Source organism: Acomys russatus, chromosome 10 (genome assembly GCF_903995435.1).
Source record: "Acomys russatus chromosome 10, mAcoRus1.1, whole genome shotgun sequence".
NCBI classification, from domain to species: Eukaryota; Metazoa; Chordata; class Mammalia; order Rodentia; family Muridae; genus Acomys; species Acomys russatus.
In genome coordinates, this window is record NC_067146.1 from 66,479,623 (window position 1) to 66,502,573 (window position 22,951).

The 22,951-nt window shown below is 41.1% G+C and overlaps 1 protein-coding gene across 1 annotated transcript in view; it reads right to left on the bottom strand.

Moving 5' to 3' along the window:
• Nucleotides 1-2,335: 2,335 nt before the first annotated feature.
• Nucleotides 2,336-22,951, bottom strand: part of Itprid1 (ITPR interacting domain containing 1) — a 101,146-nt gene continuing 80,530 nt past the window's right edge. Inside the window, 5 exon segments of the mRNA XM_051151496.1 lie at nt 2,336-2,728; nt 4,170-4,281; nt 5,352-5,479; nt 16,042-17,211; nt 17,640-17,722. Of these exon segments, the coding sequence (XP_051007453.1) occupies nt 2,336-2,728; nt 4,170-4,281; nt 5,352-5,479; nt 16,042-17,211; nt 17,640-17,722 (1,886 nt within the window).

The following is a 22,951-nucleotide window of genomic DNA, read 5'->3' on the forward strand; positions in this document are numbered from 1 at the left end:
CTTTCTATGTTGTGCTTCCTTTTAAGGTCCTCATTGGAGAGTTGGGATCTGGTCTTGCGGGATTCCATTTGGCATTCTTCATTCACACAGTGGGTCTCCGTCTTCTCCTTCACAGCTGAAATTATCTGCCTGATGGTTGAAACACACACACACAAATCTATTTTAAGTCAAAGCTCAGCTCCTCCTATGGCCTAAAGTGGAGCTGCTTCTGCGGTGAGGACATCCTCTTCCCTGTGTCTTGAGAGTATTACACTATTCTGCTCATCTATTCCTGAAGTATTTGTTAACATGGTCCCTGGTTAAGCTGCTTTGCTCACAGAATCCTTAGCAGAACGAAGGTAATAGTGGTAGGTAATGATGCTTTTTGCATCAATAATAGTAGACATATATGGAGCATTTACTCTGTGAGGGATAATGTATTGAACACTGCAACCAATTTACTACATTTACTCTGTAGTTCAGAGGATCAGCATTTCAGATTGACATAAGAACAAAGTAGAACATGAGACCATAAAGCAGGTGGTTGCAAGGGTTAGTAGTCAGTCCAGTGAGGAATCAGGCAGGAATCCTATGCCCAAATGCTGCAGGCAAATGCAGTCAAGACTGAGCCAAGAAAAATGTTAAAAGTATAGAAGGGGAAGACATTTGGGAATATACAAATGCAATTAGGAGTCAGTTTGGGCCTGGAAGCTGTGGAATAATGTGAGAACAGGAGGAGGGATGTGGTCCAGGAAAGTAGAAAGCAGAGGGCATGGTGATTCCAGGAGTAGAAGCATTTGGGGAACAGACTGCTCTGGGAATGTAGTCTTGAGATGACTCTCTTAGTTCTCTGATATAGTACTTCTTAGGTTCTCCCTGTGAGTCAGGGAAACATGATCTTATTAGTGCTTGGAAAAGACAACTTGTCAGCTGCCAAGGCAGCTCAGAGAGGAAAGCTAAAGGCATGTCAGAGGCTCATGCATTGTGCTGTCATGAGGTATAGGGAACCCTGGAAGCCACACCATGACAGAACACAGCAGAGATGCAGTGACTGACTCTGAGGTGTCAATGAGCGGTGCAATGAGACCAGGCAGATGGGTGCTTCTGAGTGTGTGTGGCTAGAGGTCAGAAGGCTAGGGGTTTGGGAGGGGGTGATGCTGGGGCCATCTTATGCATATGAATTCTGCAGAAAGTGTGTGAATGGAGATGCCCACATTCTGGGGAGGTACGGTAGGGAGACAGTGGCTGATCTCTGGGAAGCAGAGCCTCATGGAAGTCATAGCCACCAAATCAGGAAGATAAGGAACAAACAGGCTAAGTGACAAGTCTTGGTAGTAGATAGTTTCCAAAGGAATACTGTCTTAGTGTCCTAGCTAGGAAGTATCATCTGCCAACCCATGTTGTCATACAAATAAGGAACGTCCCTCAAGCAGGTCCCAGGATGCTGTTTCTGACTATTTTAATTTTTTATTCCTCATTCTAGAGAGACATCCTTTGGCCTTTGTATCCACCTCCATGCATTTCCCCTGCAGAATGGGCCATGCTGTTTCCATAGCTGGATGGAATCAACTGGACAATGTTTGCCTTTGACATGAGGTTCATCAGCAAGGAATAGACTTGTAACCAGCAGCTTTGCCTCTCTATGGGCTCCATGATGGCATCTTTCTGTTATTATTAAAGGTAGATTGGACCCCATGAAAACCATGTTAACACTTATGGAGGCTTTCTGTTGAACTTGAAAGAATCTATGCTCTCAGATGCCTGACCATGGCCTGATGGGAGTCAGGGCTCTTATTCAGATGCCCTCTACCCCTTTAACTCACTTCAGTTGGCAAAATGGCTTGTTTCAACAGCCGGCTTTGTGCACCCTCTGCTCTTCTACTCTGAAGACTCTTGTACCTGAGTTCCCTAGAGCTTTCCTCTTCTTACGTTCAGGTCCTTCCTAATGCACCCCCACCTCGGTGAGGTCCCCGGGGGCACTTTCCTCTTTATGCCTCACAGAGCCTCCTCCACTAACTGCCTGTATGGAAATGGCATTTGCTTGTTGTTGTTGTTGTTGTTTTCTTACTTTATCCAACCCTTGATGCATAGACATCAGTAATATCATATCTCCAAGGATGCCTTCCAGATGCCTGATCAGGCTCAGATGATTACCTTCCATAAAATAAGGTCACATTGTCTTTTTCTTTATTTTAATTGTAAATACATGTGGGTTTATATTTGTCATTGTCCATTAGGACACATGTTCTATCAAGGTAGAGGTCATAAGCTACTCAGTGACTATAATATACCACAGTCAGGTACATACCAGGTGATTTCTTATTATGTAATCAATAAATATTAAAATATTTGGAGTTCAATCATAGAGTAGATAGGTACATAGTATTTGGATTCCCTTGTTACCACTGTTCTGGGACCTTCCATTTTGTACAGAAGTCATCAAACCCTTCTTGTCTAACACAGATTTCTCTCCAATATAACTTGATGAAGGACCTGGACATGATTCTGTCATAGCTGGTGTCTATAGGGACATTCCACCTTTGGCCCCAAGGTCGGAGAGACCAAGAGAAACTAGCTGAGTCTCCCTGGACCAGGGAGTCTGCTGCTCACAGCTAGCAGGAAGAAGAGGCTCAGGAACCACTGTGTGGGTTTGAACACATGATCTCTGGCCATGTTTTCCTTCTGTCCAGTTGCATTGTTGCAGATTTGCATAGTGTTCAGGTAGCTCTTCTGAGAGAAGGTCTAGCTGCTGAAGGAAAACACAAAATTGAGTGTGTAAGGATTAGGATGATAAGATAGGGAGCCATGATGTCATGCTACACTGGTCAGCTAGACACAAGCTAGAGCCATCTGGGAAGAGGGTCCTCAGATGAGAAAATGCCTCCATCAGATTGCCTGTATATCTTTCTTTCTTAATAATGAATGTGGGATGCCCCAGTCCACTGTGGATGGTGTCACCCTGAGTAGGTGGTCCTGAGTTGTATAAGCGATCAGGCTTAGCAAGCATTGGAGATCAAGGAGGTAAGCAGAATTCCTCCGTAGCTTCTAGGTTCCTGACTTAAGATACTGCTTTGATTTCCCCTGATGGTCAACTGTAATTTGTAAGCCAAATAAACCCTCTGGTCTCCAATTTGCTTTCAGCCATGGTGTTTTATCATAGCGATAGAGAGTAACTAGGACACATGAAGAGAAATGTGTAGGTCCAGGGATCTGAGCTGCTATTTCCATAAAGGCAGAAAACCAGATACTACCGAGAACACCCAAATCACTCACCAAAACAATGTACGTTTGCCAAGCCATTTTACCAAAGACAATAGATTAACTTAAGGGCCATAAGCTTACACTTACCATTCATTCTTAACCCTAAACAATATCCCCCCATGAATCTATCTTAGAAGTTTTTTCAGAGAAAAAACTTTTAAATTATGTACATATCTGTTTGTAGTGGTCCAGGGTATCCAGTAAAGGGCACTGGATCCCCTAGACCTGGAGTTACAGGGGATTGTGGAGCTCTCAGTCATAGATGCTGTGCATCTAAGTTCTGTAAGAGAAGCTCAAACTCCTGATCATTCCTTAGGCCTGGTCTGTCACCTTTGACTTTGTTGTGAGCTGCTGGCTTTGAGCAATGCTAAAAAGTAGAATCGGTTATTCACAACTTTTTAGAGCTGTAACTTTGGAACCACACCATTCCTATGTGTATCTACTAAAAGCAAACCTAAATGTGACTCTCACATGTGAGCGTGTCTTACTCTTTCCTTTTTCACATGTCCCTCTTTTAACCCCTATGGGGTTGCTAGAAAGGCATTTATGAGGTATAAAGGCTCTGTAGTGGGTATGTTGAACTAGTAGCAGAGTATAGTAGATACCTAGCTTATAGTGGCTGAAAAGGCAAGCTCCACTACGTTGGAATTTTTGTTCTGACACAGAAAATGAGTAATTAGTACTTCTCTTCCATCCAAATGACAGGAGAAAGCTTGGAGTCGCTGCAAACCTAAGCCAACCACCCCGTGACAGCTGTGTGGGGGCATGAGCAGACCAAGGCCAATCTCCAGGTGTGACCACAAGACATGTAATGCTAGAGTCTGAGATGATCACACCCACCCCACTGCCTTCTTACTTAAAGCAGCTCTCCTATGAGTAGTCGGCTGGGTACATTCAGACTTTGCATCAACTCTCTACTACACTCTTACCAGTAAGATCCCTTCTTTGATTTGCCTAGCTCGGTCTCCTAACTGAAATGCCAGCTCTGCCACTTGCTGCCTCAGGGCCTCCCGTAAAGTCCTCAGGTGCTCAGCCTCTTCCCTGCAGGAAGACAACAGAAAAGCAAATTTCAAAATTACCACTGAGTTCAGCCTTCCATATCCCACGTACAAAGTGAGGCCTGCTGTTGGCATTTCTTCTCTTAATTTTACGTGTAGTGTGTGTGTGTGAGTGTGTGTGTGTGTGTGTGTGTGTGTGTGTGTGTGTGTGTGTGTGTGTGTGTGTGTAGAGCAGAAGGAAACTTGCAAGCAGTTCTCTAGACAAAACTCAGGTTGTTGGGCTGGGCACAAGTGCCTTTATCTACTCTTAAGCTATCTCTCCAGCTCCTGAGATTGCTTAAAAGAGGCTTTGCCCTTCCTTATTTGATTCAGTTGCGGAGGTAGGTCTGTTACTAGAACATCTCCTCCCCTCCCATGCTGTGTGCCCTTGGCAGGGTTAGGGATCTATGGATATGGACTTTGGGAAGCGCACTGCCATTGGGCTGCATCCCCTCCCCCCCCACACTCTTCAAAGAGAAATCTTACTGCACCACAATTCATGTATCAGGTTTATCTATTTCAAAGTTCAATACACTCATTGTAAAGAAGTTACCACATTGGGTTAGGATGGCCACTACGCAGTTCCAGAACATGTCATCTCCGAAATAAGAAAACACAACACTACTCAGAGAGAACTTTACTACTGAAATGTATCCCTGTGTCAATAGACAATAGGTGACACATTCATTTTGGTGGTATTTTCACCCCTTGTGACAACAATGCACATTTCTAAACATCAATAATGCCCCCACACACAGTGTTTACTTCTGCATGAGTCCCATCCCCATCAATTAAATAAAACCTGCTGTCCTTTCCAGCATTCCCATTGGATTGCCTCTCTTCTGACCTTCTCAAATAGCCTCAATTTTCAGTAATGAGGGTACCCATTCAGGGATGGCTCTCCCGGCTTCACACTGAGAAAGCAAAACTAAGACCATGAAAGCAAAGAAGAGCTGCCTGATTTCTTATTACTCCTGCTCCACCATGCTCATCTGGCCTGCCTGGCCTGATCACCTTCCCTTGCTCCAGGTGTGGGGTCTGGTACTTACTTTTATGCTTGCCTTAGATAATTACCTTTCCTCTTCTGACATGTCCCTGGGAAAGAGTGCCTGCTGTCCCGTGTAGTGCTGCTCGATTTCCTCTAAGTGCTCCCGGAAACTCTGGCACACCATCTTCATGGTTTCCATTTCATAGACTGTGCACTGACAAAAACAAGAAAAACTTGAGAATGGTGACATTTCTGTTAGTATGGCTGGAGGGGTCTGCCTTCCTTCCCAATTTGAATTCACTGTTTGCAAAGAAGCTGAACTGCTAATATATTTTGAAGAGACCAGGGAGGCCCCTCCCATAGCTTTGGAAGAAATTAGAGATTGTGTTTTCCTAAGACACAAGAGAACAGTTGCTGAATGGTGCTTGGGTGAGAATTAATCATGTCTATGGGCATCCAAGCTAGTGCTAGACAATACATAGATTCAAGAAGGTGGACAGAGGAGAACAGAAAGAGAAACAGAGAACAAACTTACACTTGGAAAAATGGAGTCTCCTTTAATCTTGTTCAATGTTGGTACCCACTACCTCATCACTCCCAGTGTCAAGAATGTTGAACACATCTACTCACATGTATTTGTTCAAAAAAATCTGCTTAGAATGCTTTTTACTGGTGGACTCTTGATTAGTCACATCCTTTGAAGAGGGAAATCTGGAGGATCCATTCTACCTGTCTAACAACCACAACTGAGAGAAATGTTAGGTGTCCATGCTCTCTAGGAGCTAGAATCAAGACTTTAGCTCTACTTGCCCCTACACCCCCTCAGGCTTAAACCCTTCATGTCTCTTTCTGTGCTTGACTTAATATTTTTGCAACATCCACAAGCTATTAAATTCTCTACAGCTAATAACTCTGACCTGTAATGAGTTAACCACTCTGGCATAGCATTTGGCCATGCCCCTAACATGACCACTCCCTTTTATTTAATTAAAGTGTGTGCTTAAGAAAGCTCAGTGATGTCAGAAGCCACACACACACACACACACACACACACACACACACACACGCACACACAAGCACACACACTCACGCACTCATGCACATGTGCACATGTCTGTTGTCTTTATTTGCATGTGTTTAGGAATAACCACTTGATGTCGTGGTCTTGTACTTGGAAAAACAACAGGTTCTCACTCTCATGAAGCACTCATTGCTTGTTGTTTTTCATCTAGGGGTAAGGCCTTGTTTACTTTTTTCTGTACATGCTAACATGAAAACTACTGTAGTCTTTGTAGGTCTTGTGCAGTTGGCCAGGTTGCTGAGAACTAACGAATGGACCATCCCTGTCATGTCCACATTGCCATACAACCGACACTTCAGTCTTTGGCTCTTATAATCTTCCCACCCTCTCTTCTGGGATGTTCCCTGAGCCTTAGATGTAGGGGTTGTGTTGTGGGTGTCCTCTTTGGGGTGGGGTACCATAAGGATCACTTATTCTCTGTGTTTTAACCAGCTGTGGTTCTTCCTAATAGAATTCCATCTGTTACAAAAGGAAGCTTCTTTCTGATGCTGAGCACTGCACCAAGTAAGCGCCACCAGGGATGCAGGCACAGTGGCACAGACTCTAGTCTTCCTTTTTAAGGGTTCACAGTTGTGAACAAGTGTGTTGTACAATCTAGAAGTGTCTTTCTTAAGGACTTGAGAGCTGCTCCAGTGAATTGAACTCTGCTAGAAGTCTCTGTGGAAGGATGGGATTGCATGGGCTTTGGAAAAGTAATTTAAGTGAAGCTCATTTGACTTCCAGGCCACAGAATCCACCACCCTCTCTGCCTCTGTTCTGGGAAAGTCCAAGGTTTAAAAAAAAATCTTTATCCTCAAAACCACATGGCCAAGATCATGGCAGCTTGGTGATTATTGTTTTCCCTAGAAGTGTTTAAATACAGTCAGCTCACAAACACATCTGGCCTTTTGCTATTTTCTTTTTTGCTAGCTCAACTGAGCTCTGGCTCTCCCCCCTCTCTCTCTGTCTCTTTGATGTGTCCACATCACTCCTGCACAGATCAAAATGAAGTCCAGTTCTTTCCTTCACCATCAGTAGTTACCAAATCAAATCTGTTTTCACCACTTTAATTGATGTGCTCTGTGTATCATTGAACCACCGAGCCCAGTAAATCTGTGGGGCACTGTGCTGATTTGCTGATGCTGTATCTGCTCTCCTCTTGTTTTGCAGCCTGTACTGGATGATTCTTTGTGTCCATATATGACCCAGGGCCCCAGGGCCCCAGGGCCACGAACCATTTGACTTTAAGTGGTATTAATGTTGGTGGACATCTAGCTACCTCTATCAGGTCCTTTCAGATCACTAGAAGCTGCTGGGTCCTGCTCACCCTCCTTCTGTCCTTTCCTCTCTTAAAAATATTTTTATTTCTTTTTACATATATATTTATATTATTACACATATACAAAATAAACTATATATAGCAAGAAAAACCATGAAATAATCAGGAATTATATTAATGTTACATCCATACTTTCCTTTCCTCTTAACACAAGAAGTAGGAATTTTATTCTAAGACTGATACTTTGTTATGAAAACTACATAATTTTGTTTTGAGTCATTTTATACTGAAGTATGTATTTAGCTTTAAAATGAGTGAACCTGAACCAGATTGGGGAAGTCTTTGACACATGCTGATGTTGGCAAGAGTGCTTAAAATATTACCAAATACTACTCATAAAAATGCAAAGGATCTCAGAGTCCATGTAAGCATCTTTTGTAGATAAGTATGTAGACACAAATTCTTTAATGGCTACATTTGTAGTGGAAAACGTGATTAGACAGCATGAGCAGGTACCTGTTCCTCAAGAGGAAACTGCTTCAGTGTTTCAAGCCAATTCAGGTATCTACTTTCGAAGTTCAGGAGGCAGCAAGGCCAGGCCATGGAAGCATAGTGCTCAAGCTGGCCTTGGCATCAAGCCTCAGCTGGATGTTTGGGGAAAACCTTTTGAGATTGGATGATAAGGAGTGTGGAGCTTAGATTTGGTGATTGCATAGGGAGTCTTGTGGAAAAGTTGGGGGAAGGTTAAAAGGACCACCAGAGCAAACTAACCAGGAGGGCTTGAGGAGACTGGCCATGCATAGACTGGACCTAGCCCTCCTACACAAATATAGTCAATGGGCAACTCAGTCTTCATGTGAGTCTCCTATTAAGGGGAGCGGGGTCTGTCTGTGACATGGACTCTGTTGCCTGCTTTTTGATCACATCCCCCTGGCTGGGCTGCCTTGCCAGGCCAAAGGAGAAGACGTGCTCAGTCCTGATATGACTTGATGTGCTGGGGTACCTTTGTTGGGGGGCCTCCCCTTTAGTGAGGAGTGGGAAAGGGGAGATAGAAGAAAGGGAGGGAGGATGGGGTGGGGGGGGAGAGGTAGGGGAGTTACAATCCAGATTTAAAATGAATAAATAAATATTAAAAAAAAAACTGTATGGCTGTGAAAAATTCTGAAGTGCTGCCATCTCCTTGTCATGCAGAAGTACACAATTTCACTGAAGAAAAAGCAAAAACATATCAGGCTAAAGGAAACCCAAGCAAGGGAAATAATGGGTGAGGGATGGGGTGGAGATGGGCTGAAGTGTTATCTCTCTCTGTCTCTGTCTGTCTCTGTCTCTGTCTCTGTCTCTGTCTCTGTCTCTCTCTCTCTCTCTCTCTCTCTCTCTCTCTCTCTCTCTCTCTTTCTCTCTCTCTTTTCTATGTAAAGTTTGGATCAAACGCATAAAATCCAAGTTCTGCTCTACTGGCACAATCCATTCATGCAAACTTCAACAGTCAGACTGGCAATATAGAAACAAAACAAAACTACGGCACGAGTTTTCACTTTCTAATAGACTTTTTCAAAGTTTGCACAATTTCTTTAAAAAAAACCCTAAATCCATAAGTATTATAGAAGAGTATTTTTAATGTGTTGAAATCTTATTTCTAATGCATCTTATTCTGGAAATATGTTTGGTTTTGACTTATCATATTTTAATTAAACTACTCCTGAGAATTCATATGTAAAAGGTTAATTATACGAACAAATCTGTTTTCCATTGACAAATTACTGCTACCTGACATACACATAACAATCTATAATCACATCCACAAACTAGTTCTTCCAGGTAAGCGAGAAGAACACAAAACTAACTGTGTTTCTCCATTGTGTCACACATCATGAGGTAAAAGACAATAATGGAGGGGGGATGCTTTTTCTTTCTTTTTTAAACTTATTAGTTATTCATTTATATTACTACACACATATACAATAAACTACCTATAGCAAGAAGAACTATGACATAATCAGGAATTATATAAATGGGACATTCTTAGTGTTTTGGCTATTTGTATTTGACAGCCTTGAAGAAAACATCTTTCCTATCTTGGTGCTTCTAAAATTCTGAATGTAAACCAATCTCCACCACATCTTGTCATTATCAACTTAAAACATCTATCTAGACCTAAAAACATATAACACCTAAACAACTAAGCTTCATTGTAAAACTAAGCTACCTGATCTTCAGCCCCAACAGACACTTGAGAAGGAATAAACTTGATTACTTGAGTATGCCGGGAGTGCAGGTTAGTAGCTTTCCAAATGAGAAGATGACAGCGACAATTTCCTACCTGAACAGTCACCCGGAACTCTCTATAATGCTGGAGCATCATCTTCAGCCTTCTGGCCCAATATATCTGACAGACATATTTTTGAGGCATGAACTATTGAGGACTTGCTTGCCCTGCTTTTTCAAGTCAAGATTTTATATAAAATTGCTCTTACTAACCCTAGCTATGCCATAGCATTTAACTAAAGCCACATTTCCTGCAGGACCTTTAAAAAAATGTTTTACAGACCCAGCCAGGCTCATTGACAGCACCTGTCACTTTACTTATCCAGTCTTCAAGTTTCTCAGAAGAGAAAGCGATCCCATACATGTATGTGCAGGTGTGTGTGTGTGAGTCTGCAAACAAACACACATATGTAAGTGTATATAACCACATGTGTTTGCTATTCCCATTGAATGTGTACTTCTGAATCCTTAAATTTAAAGGAAGAAAAATACATGACTATCTAGTAAAATTCTGTAAAGTATCCATTTCAGCCAAATCAATTACTTTTGCCTTTTATGTATAACTACAAATTGTTTTTTTGTTGTGATGGTTATGTGTATTCATGGTCATGTACGTGCAGGCGTGTGTGTGTGTGTGTGTGTGTGTGTGTGTGTGTGTGTGTGTGTGTATGTGTGTGTAGCAAAATTCACACTCAATCAGTGGATGCTAATTTGACACCCACAAACCAGTCTGAGGATGGTGATTATGCACAAAGGGTCTCAAAACCTTTCCATGTTGCAGTGCCAAATGAAGCAGAACATCTATTTCCAGACGCCAAATTATTCCACACATCTAGAACTGCCTAAGTCTAAGGTACTGTTTTGACAGAAATAGGAGAAGGAAGACTCCTGGTCCATATTCAAGGAAACTCCTGGTGCTGGTACAGACTCAGTCTCTATCCCTGTCATAAGCAGTGTCCTTAACTTTGAACCAGTTTTGGGTCCCTGAACCTGAGTTTATCTAGGTGTCGTTAAGTTGACGGTGATTCTCAAACTCAATTTGATGCAATCACCTTCTCCTAGCTTCCCAGTCTACTGATACATGTTTATTATGTTTCTTCTTAACACCACAAAAATTATTTACATTATATTAATTGGAAATCCTATTCAAACAATGAGATCATAGAAATAAATATTCCTAATTCTGCAATGAAAGATTGGTTCAGGTATGGGGACACATTTTCTTAATGTCATAACTCAGCAGATTAAAATAGGAGAATCATTACAAGTTCAAGGTCAGTCTGGACTACATAGCAAGTGCTAGGGGTTGTCATACAAACTAAACGGTCAAGTAAATGTTTAGTCTTCAAGGTCTGTGGCTTTCGATCTTGGCAGCACTGACATTTTAGACCAAATAATTGTCTGTGGTGGGGATGCCCTCTGCATGTATGGCAGCATGGTCAACAGCATCTCTGTTCTGTACTCATTTGCTGCCAATCATACCCACTGTTCTTTCAGCTGTGACAAGTAATGATGTCTCTAAAGACTAGAAATGTCACCTGATGTAGGGCGAGAGTAGGAAATGATCCACAGGAGAAGAACAACTCCTCAGAGTACTTATATCCCCTCAATAAATGAGTATGTGGTGATTTTTCTATTCTCCTAGGTATTATTTTATTTACTTTGATACTGGAGATTGAGGTCCAGAGGCATTCTACCACTGAGCAGTATCCCCAGGTCCATTCTTCAGGCTATTTTGACCCCAGGATCTCAGCTATGCATCAGCCTTTGCCCTTTTCTTCCACTAAAACAGATACCCAGGTTTGATTACAAAGCCTAGATGAGTCTTTCAATGGGCAGTACAACCTTTATTCCGGCTCATTCTTAAATATTCTAAATGCCTGGTGTCTTGCCATCTGAAAACCAGTTTCTCGGTTTATTTTAGGCTTATGTAGAATTCTATATGTGAAAAGTTCTTATGATAATAATTTACTGATCTTTCACATAATCACTTTTTTTTCAAGTTAAATTTTATTATTCAGATTACATCACGATTTATCATCCACTCATTTTTATCTTCCTGTTCCCCCTCCCTGTCTCCCTCCTTCACTCTATTCCCCTCTTCTAGACCTGTGACAGAAGGAGACCTCCTCCCCCACCATATGATCCCAGCCTATCAGGTCTCATCTGGATAGCCTGTTTCCCCTTCCTCTGAGTGCCACCAGGCCTCCCCACCATGGGAAAGTGATCAAATATGGGGCACCAGAGTTCATTTCATAATCAGTCTCCACTCTCCACACAACTGTGGAGAATGCACTGTGCATTGCCTACATATGAATATGGGGTCTAGGTTTACAGCATGCATTGTCCTTGGTTGGCACAGCAGTTTGTGCTGGCCTCTGTGGGTCCAGATCTGCCAGCCTTGATGGTCTTCTTGTAGGGTTCCTGGACCCTCTGGGTCCCTTTATCTCTCCATTCTCCTATACCACTCTCTCCTGGGGTTCCAATAACAAGTCCCAGCATCTGTCTCAATGCCTTGCTGAGCGAAGACTCTCAGAGGACAACCATGTTGAGCTAGTATCCAAGTATGAGCATATACCACGTGTCTCTTTCTGGGTCTGACTTAGCTCACTCAGGATGATCATTTCTACTTCCATCTGACAAAGGGCTAATATCCAAAATACATAAAGAACTCAAGAAATTGAACACCACCAAACCAAATAACCCAATTAAGAAATGGGATTCAGAGCTAAACAGAGAATTCTCAGCAGAGGGCTATTGAATGACTGAGAAACCCTTAAAAAAATGCTCAACATCCTTAGTCATGACACAAATGCAAATCAAAATGAGTCTGAGGTTCTATCTTACACCCATCAGAATGGCTAAGATAAAAAACTCAAGTGGGGCTGGAGAGATGGCTCAGTGGTTAAGAGTACCGCCTGCTTTTCCAAAGGTCCTGAGTTCAATTCCCAGCAACCACATAGTTGCTCATAACCATTTATAGTATAATTTGATGCCCTCTTCTAGCCTGCAGACAGAACACTGTATACATAATAATAAATAAATCTTTAAAAAAAAAAACTCAAGTGACATTGTCCCACACAGGACTACTATTAAGACTGGAATTTTGCAATATTTGGAAAATACAACACAAATGATATCCCTGGCTTATTAAATAATTTCCCCCATTTTGGCCCCTTCAAAGGTATTATTTATCCTAAATCAGCCTGAAAAACCTTTAGAGAATGACGTCCCATTTCCACCAAGGGGAGGTTGGATAGTTTCTGTTTGTTCTCTTGGTCTACAGATGCTTATTTTCATTGGGAGTTGGTTATAAATTATTATTGGTCTTTTACAGAGAGGAAACTAGGTTTGACTCAGGGACGTCTCTCTTTTCCTTTATTTTTATTTTATTTTATTTTTGTAGGTAAGGAGATAGAAGTTGAAAAGAAAGAAAGGGAGATATACAAATATAAAAGGGAGATAGAACAAAAGGTAGATTATTGAATCTACTCCTCATTTCAAGGCCTTAATTGTTACTCACAAATAAGGTTATTCTTAAATTCAATGGTATTACATTTTGTATATTGATGTAAATCATGATCATGTGAAAAACTAGTTTAATTTTATGACAAGAATATATATTCTAGGTCTAATAGATAGAGATGATTCTATAGATATATAAGGAAAAATAGTTAAATAAGGTCTTCAAAAGCCTCAGAGACCTGCAGAATATGGCTTTTAAAGATGTTTCTATTATTCTAAAGATTCTTTGACAACAAGACAAATTAACTCCAATACCCAGCCTGCCTTAAAGAAGATGATGAACATCAAAGACCCTCCTTATGGAGTTGGTGTCAAATGTGGCAAACAAGCCACTGGGCAAAATGTCCTCATTTCTGCCACAACAGAATTCTGCCTAAAAATAGGCAAATTTAGATGCAGGCAGAGTTGATGACTGAACTCTGCCAAGACAGGGTAACTAAGTTCTCAATAGTTCCTGCCTCACATCTATGTCTGACAGATATATTGAACTAGAAGGCTGAAGATGAGGCTCCAGCATCATAGAGAGTGTTGGGTGACTGTTCAGGCAGGAAACTGTCTCTGTCATTTTTTCATTTTGGAAGCTGCTAACCTGCGTTCTGGTTCACTCAGATATTTAAGTTTTATTCCTTTTCAAATCTCTGATGGGGTTGAAGACCAGATAGTTTAGTCTTTCAATTAAGCTTAGTAGGTTAGGCGTTAAAATCAAGATAGATGTTATAACTTAAGAGAGATTAGATATGATAGATATTGATCTTCATTCAGAAATTTAGACCTAACTAGACAGGAAAGATGTTTACCTCAAGTTTACCAAATACAAATAGCCAAATCACTATGATTGTAACATTTATATGATTTCCGATTGTCTCCTGGTTCTTCCTGCTGCATGTAGTTTATTTTATTCATGTATAATGATATAAATGTATATATTAAAAAAGAAACAATAAAAAAACTCAAGTGACAGCTCAGGCTGGCAAGGATGTGGAGAAAGGGGAACACTCCTTCATTGCTGGTGGAAGTGCAAACTTGTACAATTGCTTTGGAATCAGTCTGGTACTTTCTCAGAAAATTGGGAATAGAGATACCTCAAGAACCAGCTATTCCACTCCTTGCAAAATACCTGAAAGATGCTCCACCATACAACAATGACATTTGCTCAACTATGTTCTTAGGAGCCTTATTTGTAATAGCCAGAATCTGGAAACAACTTAGATGTCCCTCAGTCAAAGAATGGATAAAGAAACTTGGTACATTTATACAATTAAAAGCAAGAAAATCCTGAAATTTATATACATAATCATTCTTATACAGATTTAGATACTTTAAAATTTGACACATCTTTGTCCAAGAATTTGAGTTGAGACTCACTACTTCATTGTTGGGAATTTCAGGAATATTGCCTGAACTCTCTCTCAGTTCAGTTTATTTGTTTACAAAGGAGAGAAACACAATGAGAGTTATGGCACATAAGAAACTGAAGATTAGATTGTACAATGTAAATTAAATGATGATATTAGACATCCAGTACATTTCTGTGTGTTTAATTAAAGGATAGAAGGGAATCCATTGAGCACTGGATCAGAGTCTTCAATAATTCGGTTCCTCTGTACTGTCTATGAACAGCTTTAATATTGTATCATCATGACATAATATGATTTTCTTTTTTTTTCAAGTTGTATCAGTTTCTATGCAGATGAATTCATTCTTTCTATGAATGTTAACATATTTCATATGCACATAATACATTTTGTTGTCCATTCTTATGTTGATGGACATATAGGTTAGATCATTATGAATAATGTTGCAATAAAAAATATTGTATCATCAATGTCCTTTACTCTTTGTATGTAGAATTGCAGATGTGATAGTCTCAAAAGTTTACTTGATAGTTAGCCTAAAAGCCCTAGATTATTCCCATCCTAAAGCATTAAAAATGAGCATTAGAAGGATTCATTATAGATGAGTTGATTAATCGAGGGTTAAAGTAGGTTGGCATCGCTCAGCTTTCCATAGCCCCAGGACTCACTTGTAAACCAGTTGCCAAAGGTTGACCAGAAGTCTCTTTAAATGATATCAGAGGTTCAAGTAATACAGCAATAATAAAAGAGTAATACAAATTGATGATTAGAGCCACATCTCATCAATTACTATTAACTTCATCTTTCTTGGTGTTAAATATTGTGATGAGTCTCTATGTTGAGTGCTTTACAGACTGTTTCATCCCCCAACAATTTTATGATATGGACTTAATCAATTTCCTAAATATGCATATATGTATGTATGGGTGTATGAAACCCAAGGCCTTAAGCAAGTACTTAGCCACATAGCTACAGGCACAGTCCCTATCCCATTGTTATACATAATAGTCCTACAGACACTAAGTGACTCAGGCAAGATTATACAGCCTACTGAATTTAAAACCCAGAATTTCTCAGCTATACTCATGTGCAGCTGAGACAGGTCCACTAATATTGTAACATATGAATTTATTTCATAAACTATAAAACACTCAACAAACATGACTCACAATTGAAAACAAGAGGAACGCTCTGAGTTTTTCTTGTCATAAAGGACGATGAAGACCCTCTCTGTGGTGTTAGTGGTGTGGTTGGTGCATTTGCCTTCCCAGTTTTGTAGAGGAAATACTCACAGAACACAGGTCCCTCACAGTAGTGTCCTGAAGTACTTTCAATGTCTTCATGAACTGGGCTTCTGGATCCTCTGCATACGAACACAGGAAATGCCTGCAAGTAGAGCATTCTGGGCCAGGGCTTTGCCTCCTCCCCTGGCAATTGGAACAGTGATTACAACAGACACAACAGTGGGCAGGTATGATGTGGCAGATGCCTGTTGGGGAGGTGCTAGGAAAATCTGCATCCAAAGAAATGGATTTGGTGAGGGGCCAGGGTGCATGAATTAAAGCATTATCAGAGGGCCTTGACTTGCACTCACACACACAAGTCTGAACAGCAACATCATTGACCTGCCTTGCTTGTGTCTGCAGTCTCAGGTCTGTGGTATTAAGAGGGTCACATGGAGTGCACTCAAAAGCTGTTCCTTTATTACAGGTCTCCATGTCTGCAACACTCTGAGCATCTGACACCAGATTGGAGGACATCTGGGTTGTCACAGACCAAGAGCTGGCAGCATTTGAGTCAGTGGGAACGTCTCCAGGTGGCTGATCAAGGTGGAGAATTGACTTCTCAGAGTTTTGAACAAGGTCACCTTTATAGGGCATGGCTCGTGTGTGCTGGTGAGAATGCTGTGCTGGCCTCTCTTGTACCAGTGAGCTTTGGTGAGTGTCAGGGCAGACATTGCTGCTGCCCTCTGTTCCTGTGATCTCAGAGTCCACATGATAGAAATTGTCTGGAGTCTGATCAATCCTGAATAACCTTGGTGACGCAAAGCAGTGCCTTTGTATCAGCATTTTCCCATTCCCCTGGTGCCTCAGAGAGCTGTTTTCCTTTTCTGTGACATAAGTCACCATAGCCCCCATTGTGTTTTTGTACGTAGAAGTAACAGCTCCAACAACACTCCCTGGGTGTTCTTCGACCACGATGGCCTTGGTGAGGCTGGTGTCTGGGTTGACTATCTCTGGTGGTCCTTCCATGGCTTTGGGTTGGAGCTCTTCCTCCACCACAGATGCTGAGATCTTTCCTCCTGAGACACTCCTTTCTTGGTTTAACAAAGATGGGGTCACCAAGCTCTTGGATTTATAGTCATGTAACTCTTCCTGAGAGTCTTGCCATGATGCTGGGCTATGATTCTGGTCCCTTGGTTTTCTACCTCTACATTCAGTGGGACTCTGGCTGCCTGTCACCTGCAGGAGAAAACAACATTGTAAATGAATCAGGAAGTTAGAGCAGACCAGTGACACAGAAGTCCTGAGCACAGGCTATAAACTTGGAATTATATCAGATTATTACTTCACCTAGCACCTCTTCCCTATGTTGTTCAGCCCATTATTTAGAAAAATGGAAACAAAAGAGAAAAGAAAGGAAAGGTGAACCTCCTGACTCTTGGTCTACTGTGACTCTATTCTTTGCCCACTGAGTGTGTGTGTGTGTGTGTGTGTGTGTGTGTGTGTGTGTGTGTGTGTGTATGGTGTGGGCTTCAAAACTTCCTTTTGTAGTGGGCATTTTAGATTGGCCCTTCCAAGTTCCCCAGGATGGAGTGTACAGTTGGAGGTGGTTGGTAGGACTGAAGAGTATGAAGTAAGCAGGCAGGGCCCATTCCAGCCCTTTCTACCTGGAGGGCGTGGGGCTCAGGCAGCTCTTCCAAAAAGCCACTGCTGTCAGACTGACAGCTGTTTGTTCTGTCCACTCGGGTGCCTGCGAGAAGAAAAGAGACCGGAGGTTAGAGAAGTGAAATCATTCTCCCCAAAAGACCAAGAACAAACCCTCTTTATGCCTAGAACATTAGAAACATCCCATGGTCTGACCATGAATGACCCAATGGGGGTACTTCCAAAGACATCTTTTCTCAAGTGTCGAAGAGCATATGTACCTAAATATCACACTAACAAAGCAACAATACCTTCTTATGTGATATGTTTGCACATATATATTCTTTTTCCTCTGCCTAAGTTTTAGGTATGAACTCTCTCCTAGCTTTTCTAGGACTCTAATTCTAAGACTGCAAAGCCATGCTCATGCCTAGACTATGACGTTTGTTACTGTGAAACACTGAACAGTGCAGAAAAATAATGCTGTGTGCACAGCTAGCATTTGCAGATATCATATGTATATGTTGTGTTGTGTCGGGCTATGTGGGGGTTGAAAGAACAGGTGCCAGATAACCAGTATCTAAAGATTAAACTATGGCGTTTTATCTAGAGGCAGGATTTCACGTACTCCAGGCTGGCTTCCAATGCACTATGTAGCCAAAGACATCATCCTGCCTCTACCCCCCAAAAGCTTGGACAACACGTTTATAACACCACACTCAGTTTTGTGCAGTGTTGTGGATTAAATCCAGGGCTTCATGCATGCTAGGTAAACACTCTGTTAAGTGAGTTTCACTCCAGCCCAGATTACTGGACTCTCATTTTTCTCCAGTAAGATTTACTTATATCAGAAGGCCTTGTCTTCTCTGGCAATAAAAGACAAAGTGTGAGTCTGGAAGCTGGTCAAAAAGGATGATTATGGATAGATATGATGCTTAGATATCTGGCATCTACATGAGGAATATGTAATTTTCTATTGCTTAGACAGCTAACTGCTAAAGAAATACTCAAATCTCTGAGCTGCTGCTTATTTTTCCAGATCCAGGCTTGAGGATGCCTTCTCCTGATACTGCTGTCTTCAGCCAGTCTTAACTGTCATATGTCTGAGAAAGCAGAAACGTTCTCTAAGGTGGTCCAGCCGGCCCACACCCAGCTCATTTGTCCTGAGATCAAAGCAAGAAGAAAGATAGATGGCCCTCCTACAACTAGGAACTTCAACCCTCATATTCTTTATTTTGGACTCAAGACACTTAAGAATTAGAAATCAAGAGGCAAAAACATTTAACAGCTGAACCTGGATGAGGCTCAGGACTTCGGGAAAATGATGATGTAACAGTTTCTCAGATAAAAACATTACTTCTTGTTGTGTTGTTAAGGGTAAAATATGAAATTGTCACCCCAGATCAACCTGTTTAAGCTGGAGTAATACAGATGAGAATTTCTCTACCTCCTGAAACAATCAAATACTGGACAAAGCACATGAAAATGGCTTTTGTTTCTGTTTTAAGGCATCAGGTAGCAGTTCATGAGGGCAACCACTGAGAGGCAAGCTCAGTGATGTGATCCCCATGACTATCCACTGAGAGGCACAGAAACAGAAAGTCGTGGCAAGTCTGGCAAGACATCTTTAATAAAGGAAACTGAGCTAAGGCTCCAGCAAGGCTGAGCCATCTAGAGTCGCAGGACAACGTGAGAAAAAAAGAAAGCCCCATAGAGAAAGAGGTCTTGGCTACCTCTTGAGCTAAGATCTGAAGGAACTGAAAGAAAAAAGAGCTCAACATCCACCCATGAGCAAGAATAGGATATGTTTCCACCTGCGGTATTGGAATACTCCATAATTCACATAGCACAGTTCGGGTCTTGACTCAAGAGGGGAGGAATAAGTAGCATGAGACTAAACATTGTTCTGGCTCCTCAGACTGCCTTAAAAATAAGACTCAAAGGAAGGGACTCTGGCCAGCTTGAATGTGGCAACCATGGCTCTGGCAGCCTTGCCCTTGTCCCCATTTTCTTTGCCTTGCTAAAACACATTAGATTACATTTGAAAGTCAGTCACCAACATCTATTTCCTTATTTGGCCACTTCCTCCTCCTGAGGCTGACTGTCAAGACCCAGCTCTCAATGTACGGAAGCCCAGCAACCAAAATCCCCCTTTCATTCATTCAACTAACACACACAATCAAAATATACCACCGCATCCTAGCCCATTTATGACAGACCTCCCTTTTTCTCTCTTCATTTTTTTTGAATATTAACTTTTATTGTTTTCCAGAGACAAAAAGAAAACCACAGTAGATTGTAAGAAACCAGTAACTATCATTCATCTTCAGTCTCAAAATTATATTTCATAGCAAGAGAATGGGCTTTATTAAATACAACCAGTTCTCCTATTCTCATAGGAAGTATCTTTGCAAAACACAAATCTGCACACATCATTTCTGTTATGTGCATATTTTATAGGCTCCTCATCTTCTATAGCATAGTAATCTTTTTTATTAAATTTTATTAATTTATTCATATTACATCTCGATTGTTAGCCCTTCCCCTGTTTCCTCCCATTCTTCCCTCCCTCCCACTTCCGCCCTTCTCCCCTCCCCTATGTCTGTGATTGAGGGAGACCTCCTCCCCCTATATATGCCTTAGAATATCGAATCTTTTCTAAGAAACTGTGGTACATTTACACTATGGAATACTACTCAGCTATTAAAAACAAAAAAATCCCGAAATTTGTGAACAAATGGATTGATCTAGAAATTATCATAATGAATGAGTTCACCCAGAAGCAAAAAGAGACAAACGGTATATGCTCACTTATATCAAAACACTAGTCCAAGGAATACGTACCATGAAAAACTTTACTTACCAAAAAAGTGGGTCAGAAGAGAGGACATCCTATTGTGACTCTAGGCGAGAGTATCATGGAAGAATGGGGAAATAGTAGGACCCACAGGGTCCTGGAAACCTACAATAAGAACTTTATAACAGGCAGATCTGGGTCCTGGGGTCCTCCTTAAACTAAGGCACCAGCCAAGGAGAATATAGGCAGTAAGCTTCGAACCCCTACCAGTACCTAGCCGACGAACATGATATTCTCCACCGTTGAGTGGAGAGTGAGATCTGACTCTCACAGGAACTCTGGTGCCCCTTTTCTGACCACGTCCCCTGGATGGGAAGGCCTGGCAGCACTCAAAGGAAGGATAGCAAGTTACCAAGAAGAGACTCGATATTTTTCTCTCTTCTTAAAGGTTATACCTGCAAGGTCATTTGCTGTTGTTTTTCTGCCTGAGTCAGAAAGCAGCCGCTTTAACTTTTCTTCTTTGCTTAATAAAGGATGTCTCTGTGAAAACAAGTGTTTGGATGTACTTTGTGCCAAAAGGAAGCCCCTGATATGCAGGGTCTCCTAAAATCAAAATCATCATCAGTGTTTCTGAGTAACTCAACTCTGTCCCAGAAGTAAACTCAAGAATAGCTTTTTAGGAATTCAGCAATACTTGCCATATGCAAAACCAAATCTACACTGTCTAGCATCAATTACAGTTAGATGTGTGCCCACCCCTTCATTGGATAGTTCCGAACCTGTGGCCACACAGACAGCTCTTATGAAGCTCAGTGGGTCAGGTACACAACAACAACAACTAGACAGGAATGTGGGAAAATTATGTATAGGACTGAGGATGCGAGGGAGATAAGAGCTGTCTGGGAGGAGTAATCAAAATGCAATATATATATATATATATATGTATGAAATTGTCGATGAAGAGGTATAATTAACTATAAAAGAAGTAGGTAAATGTGGCTTAAACAGGGAGGGGAAAAAACAACAAATGGAAATAAAGAATTGATGCTGATGTTAGAATGATCAGACAAGGATATTAAAACACTGATGACTATGTGCCATATGGCCAAACCTAAGAATATGATGAAATGTGTTAAATGCAGACATTGAAGGTGTGTGTATGTGTGTGTGTGTGTGTGTGTGTGTGTGTGTGTGTGTGTGTTGTGTGTTTAAAGATCTGAATCAAACTAAAGATGAAAACTATACTGTTTATGACAGTTTATAATGGATATGATTAAATGCAACCTAAAGACCATGTAATAAAAACAACTAGTGAAAAGAAGCCATGAGTATAGAAACGATTCCCAAATAAAATATCCCAGATGGAAAACAAGATTTTTAAGTGGCAAAAATCACACCAGTGCACCGTGGGACCTCTCTGCAAGGCTGGATGTATTAATAACTAGAAAATGCCAAAGAGCACGTAGAACGCTTGAAATATTTGACAGAAGAAAACCCCTAGCATGCAGAACATGAGGAAAGCTGTGCCAAGGCACATCAGAAATATCTTATTTAACATCAACAATGAAGAAGAAAAGCCTTAAAATCAACCTCAGGAGGGAGGCATATTACATACATAACAAAAATAAGAACAGAATGAGAATTAGTTTTGGAAGTAATCCAGGGAAAAGATAAGTGAATGAGTCCTTCTGAGGACAGATCCTGAAGAGCCTGCAAGGAAGCATCAACCATTTAAAAAGAAATAACTCCTTTCAAAAGATAATTGAAGACTGGGGGCAACCCTAGTGGTTGAGAAGTTGTCCAGCATTGTCAAAGCCCTGGCTTTAATCTCCTGTAATCGGTGGGGAGTGGAAGGGACTGACTGTGTAAGCAAGAATGGTAATAATGTAGCATGGGGCTCATTACAAAAGCCTATGAGTCTATGCAAATAAGTACTATTATAACATGGAGCAAGTTATATCGAAGGACCTGATCAAACAAATGCCTTTAACTATTACACTCAAGTTTCATAGACCATTTAATGACAGTAATAGAACATTTACTTGTTAACTATCAATGGGAATAATTAATATTTATTGTGTATTCTTGGAAATTTATTTTATAATACCTAATTTGTGCAACATATGTAAGACTTGGCTGATCTTGTTATAATCAAATTCAACCAGTATTAAAATTTGTCAGCTGAACTCAGGCAACATGAAAGGAGAGTGGAGGTGACTCTCAGTGTTAAAGGTGTTAGTGAAGGGGAGATTGAGAACAGAAGATGGTAAGGAGTGAGTTAACCAGGGCCATGTAAAGATACTTAATGAGCATCCACTAGTTTGCAAGCTAATCCAGACATGTAATATAAAGAAAAAGAAAAATAGTTGGAACAGAAGTACCTTTCTGTGTCAAAATGCTGCTCCAAGAAGACATTAGTTCTTAAATGAAAATTTCAGTGCTGGGCACAGGATACCTCTGGCAAGAGGCTCCAGAGTTACCCAAAACAGTGAGGACTATTGCTATTGGTTGCCCACTACAGCTATATGCTAAATCACT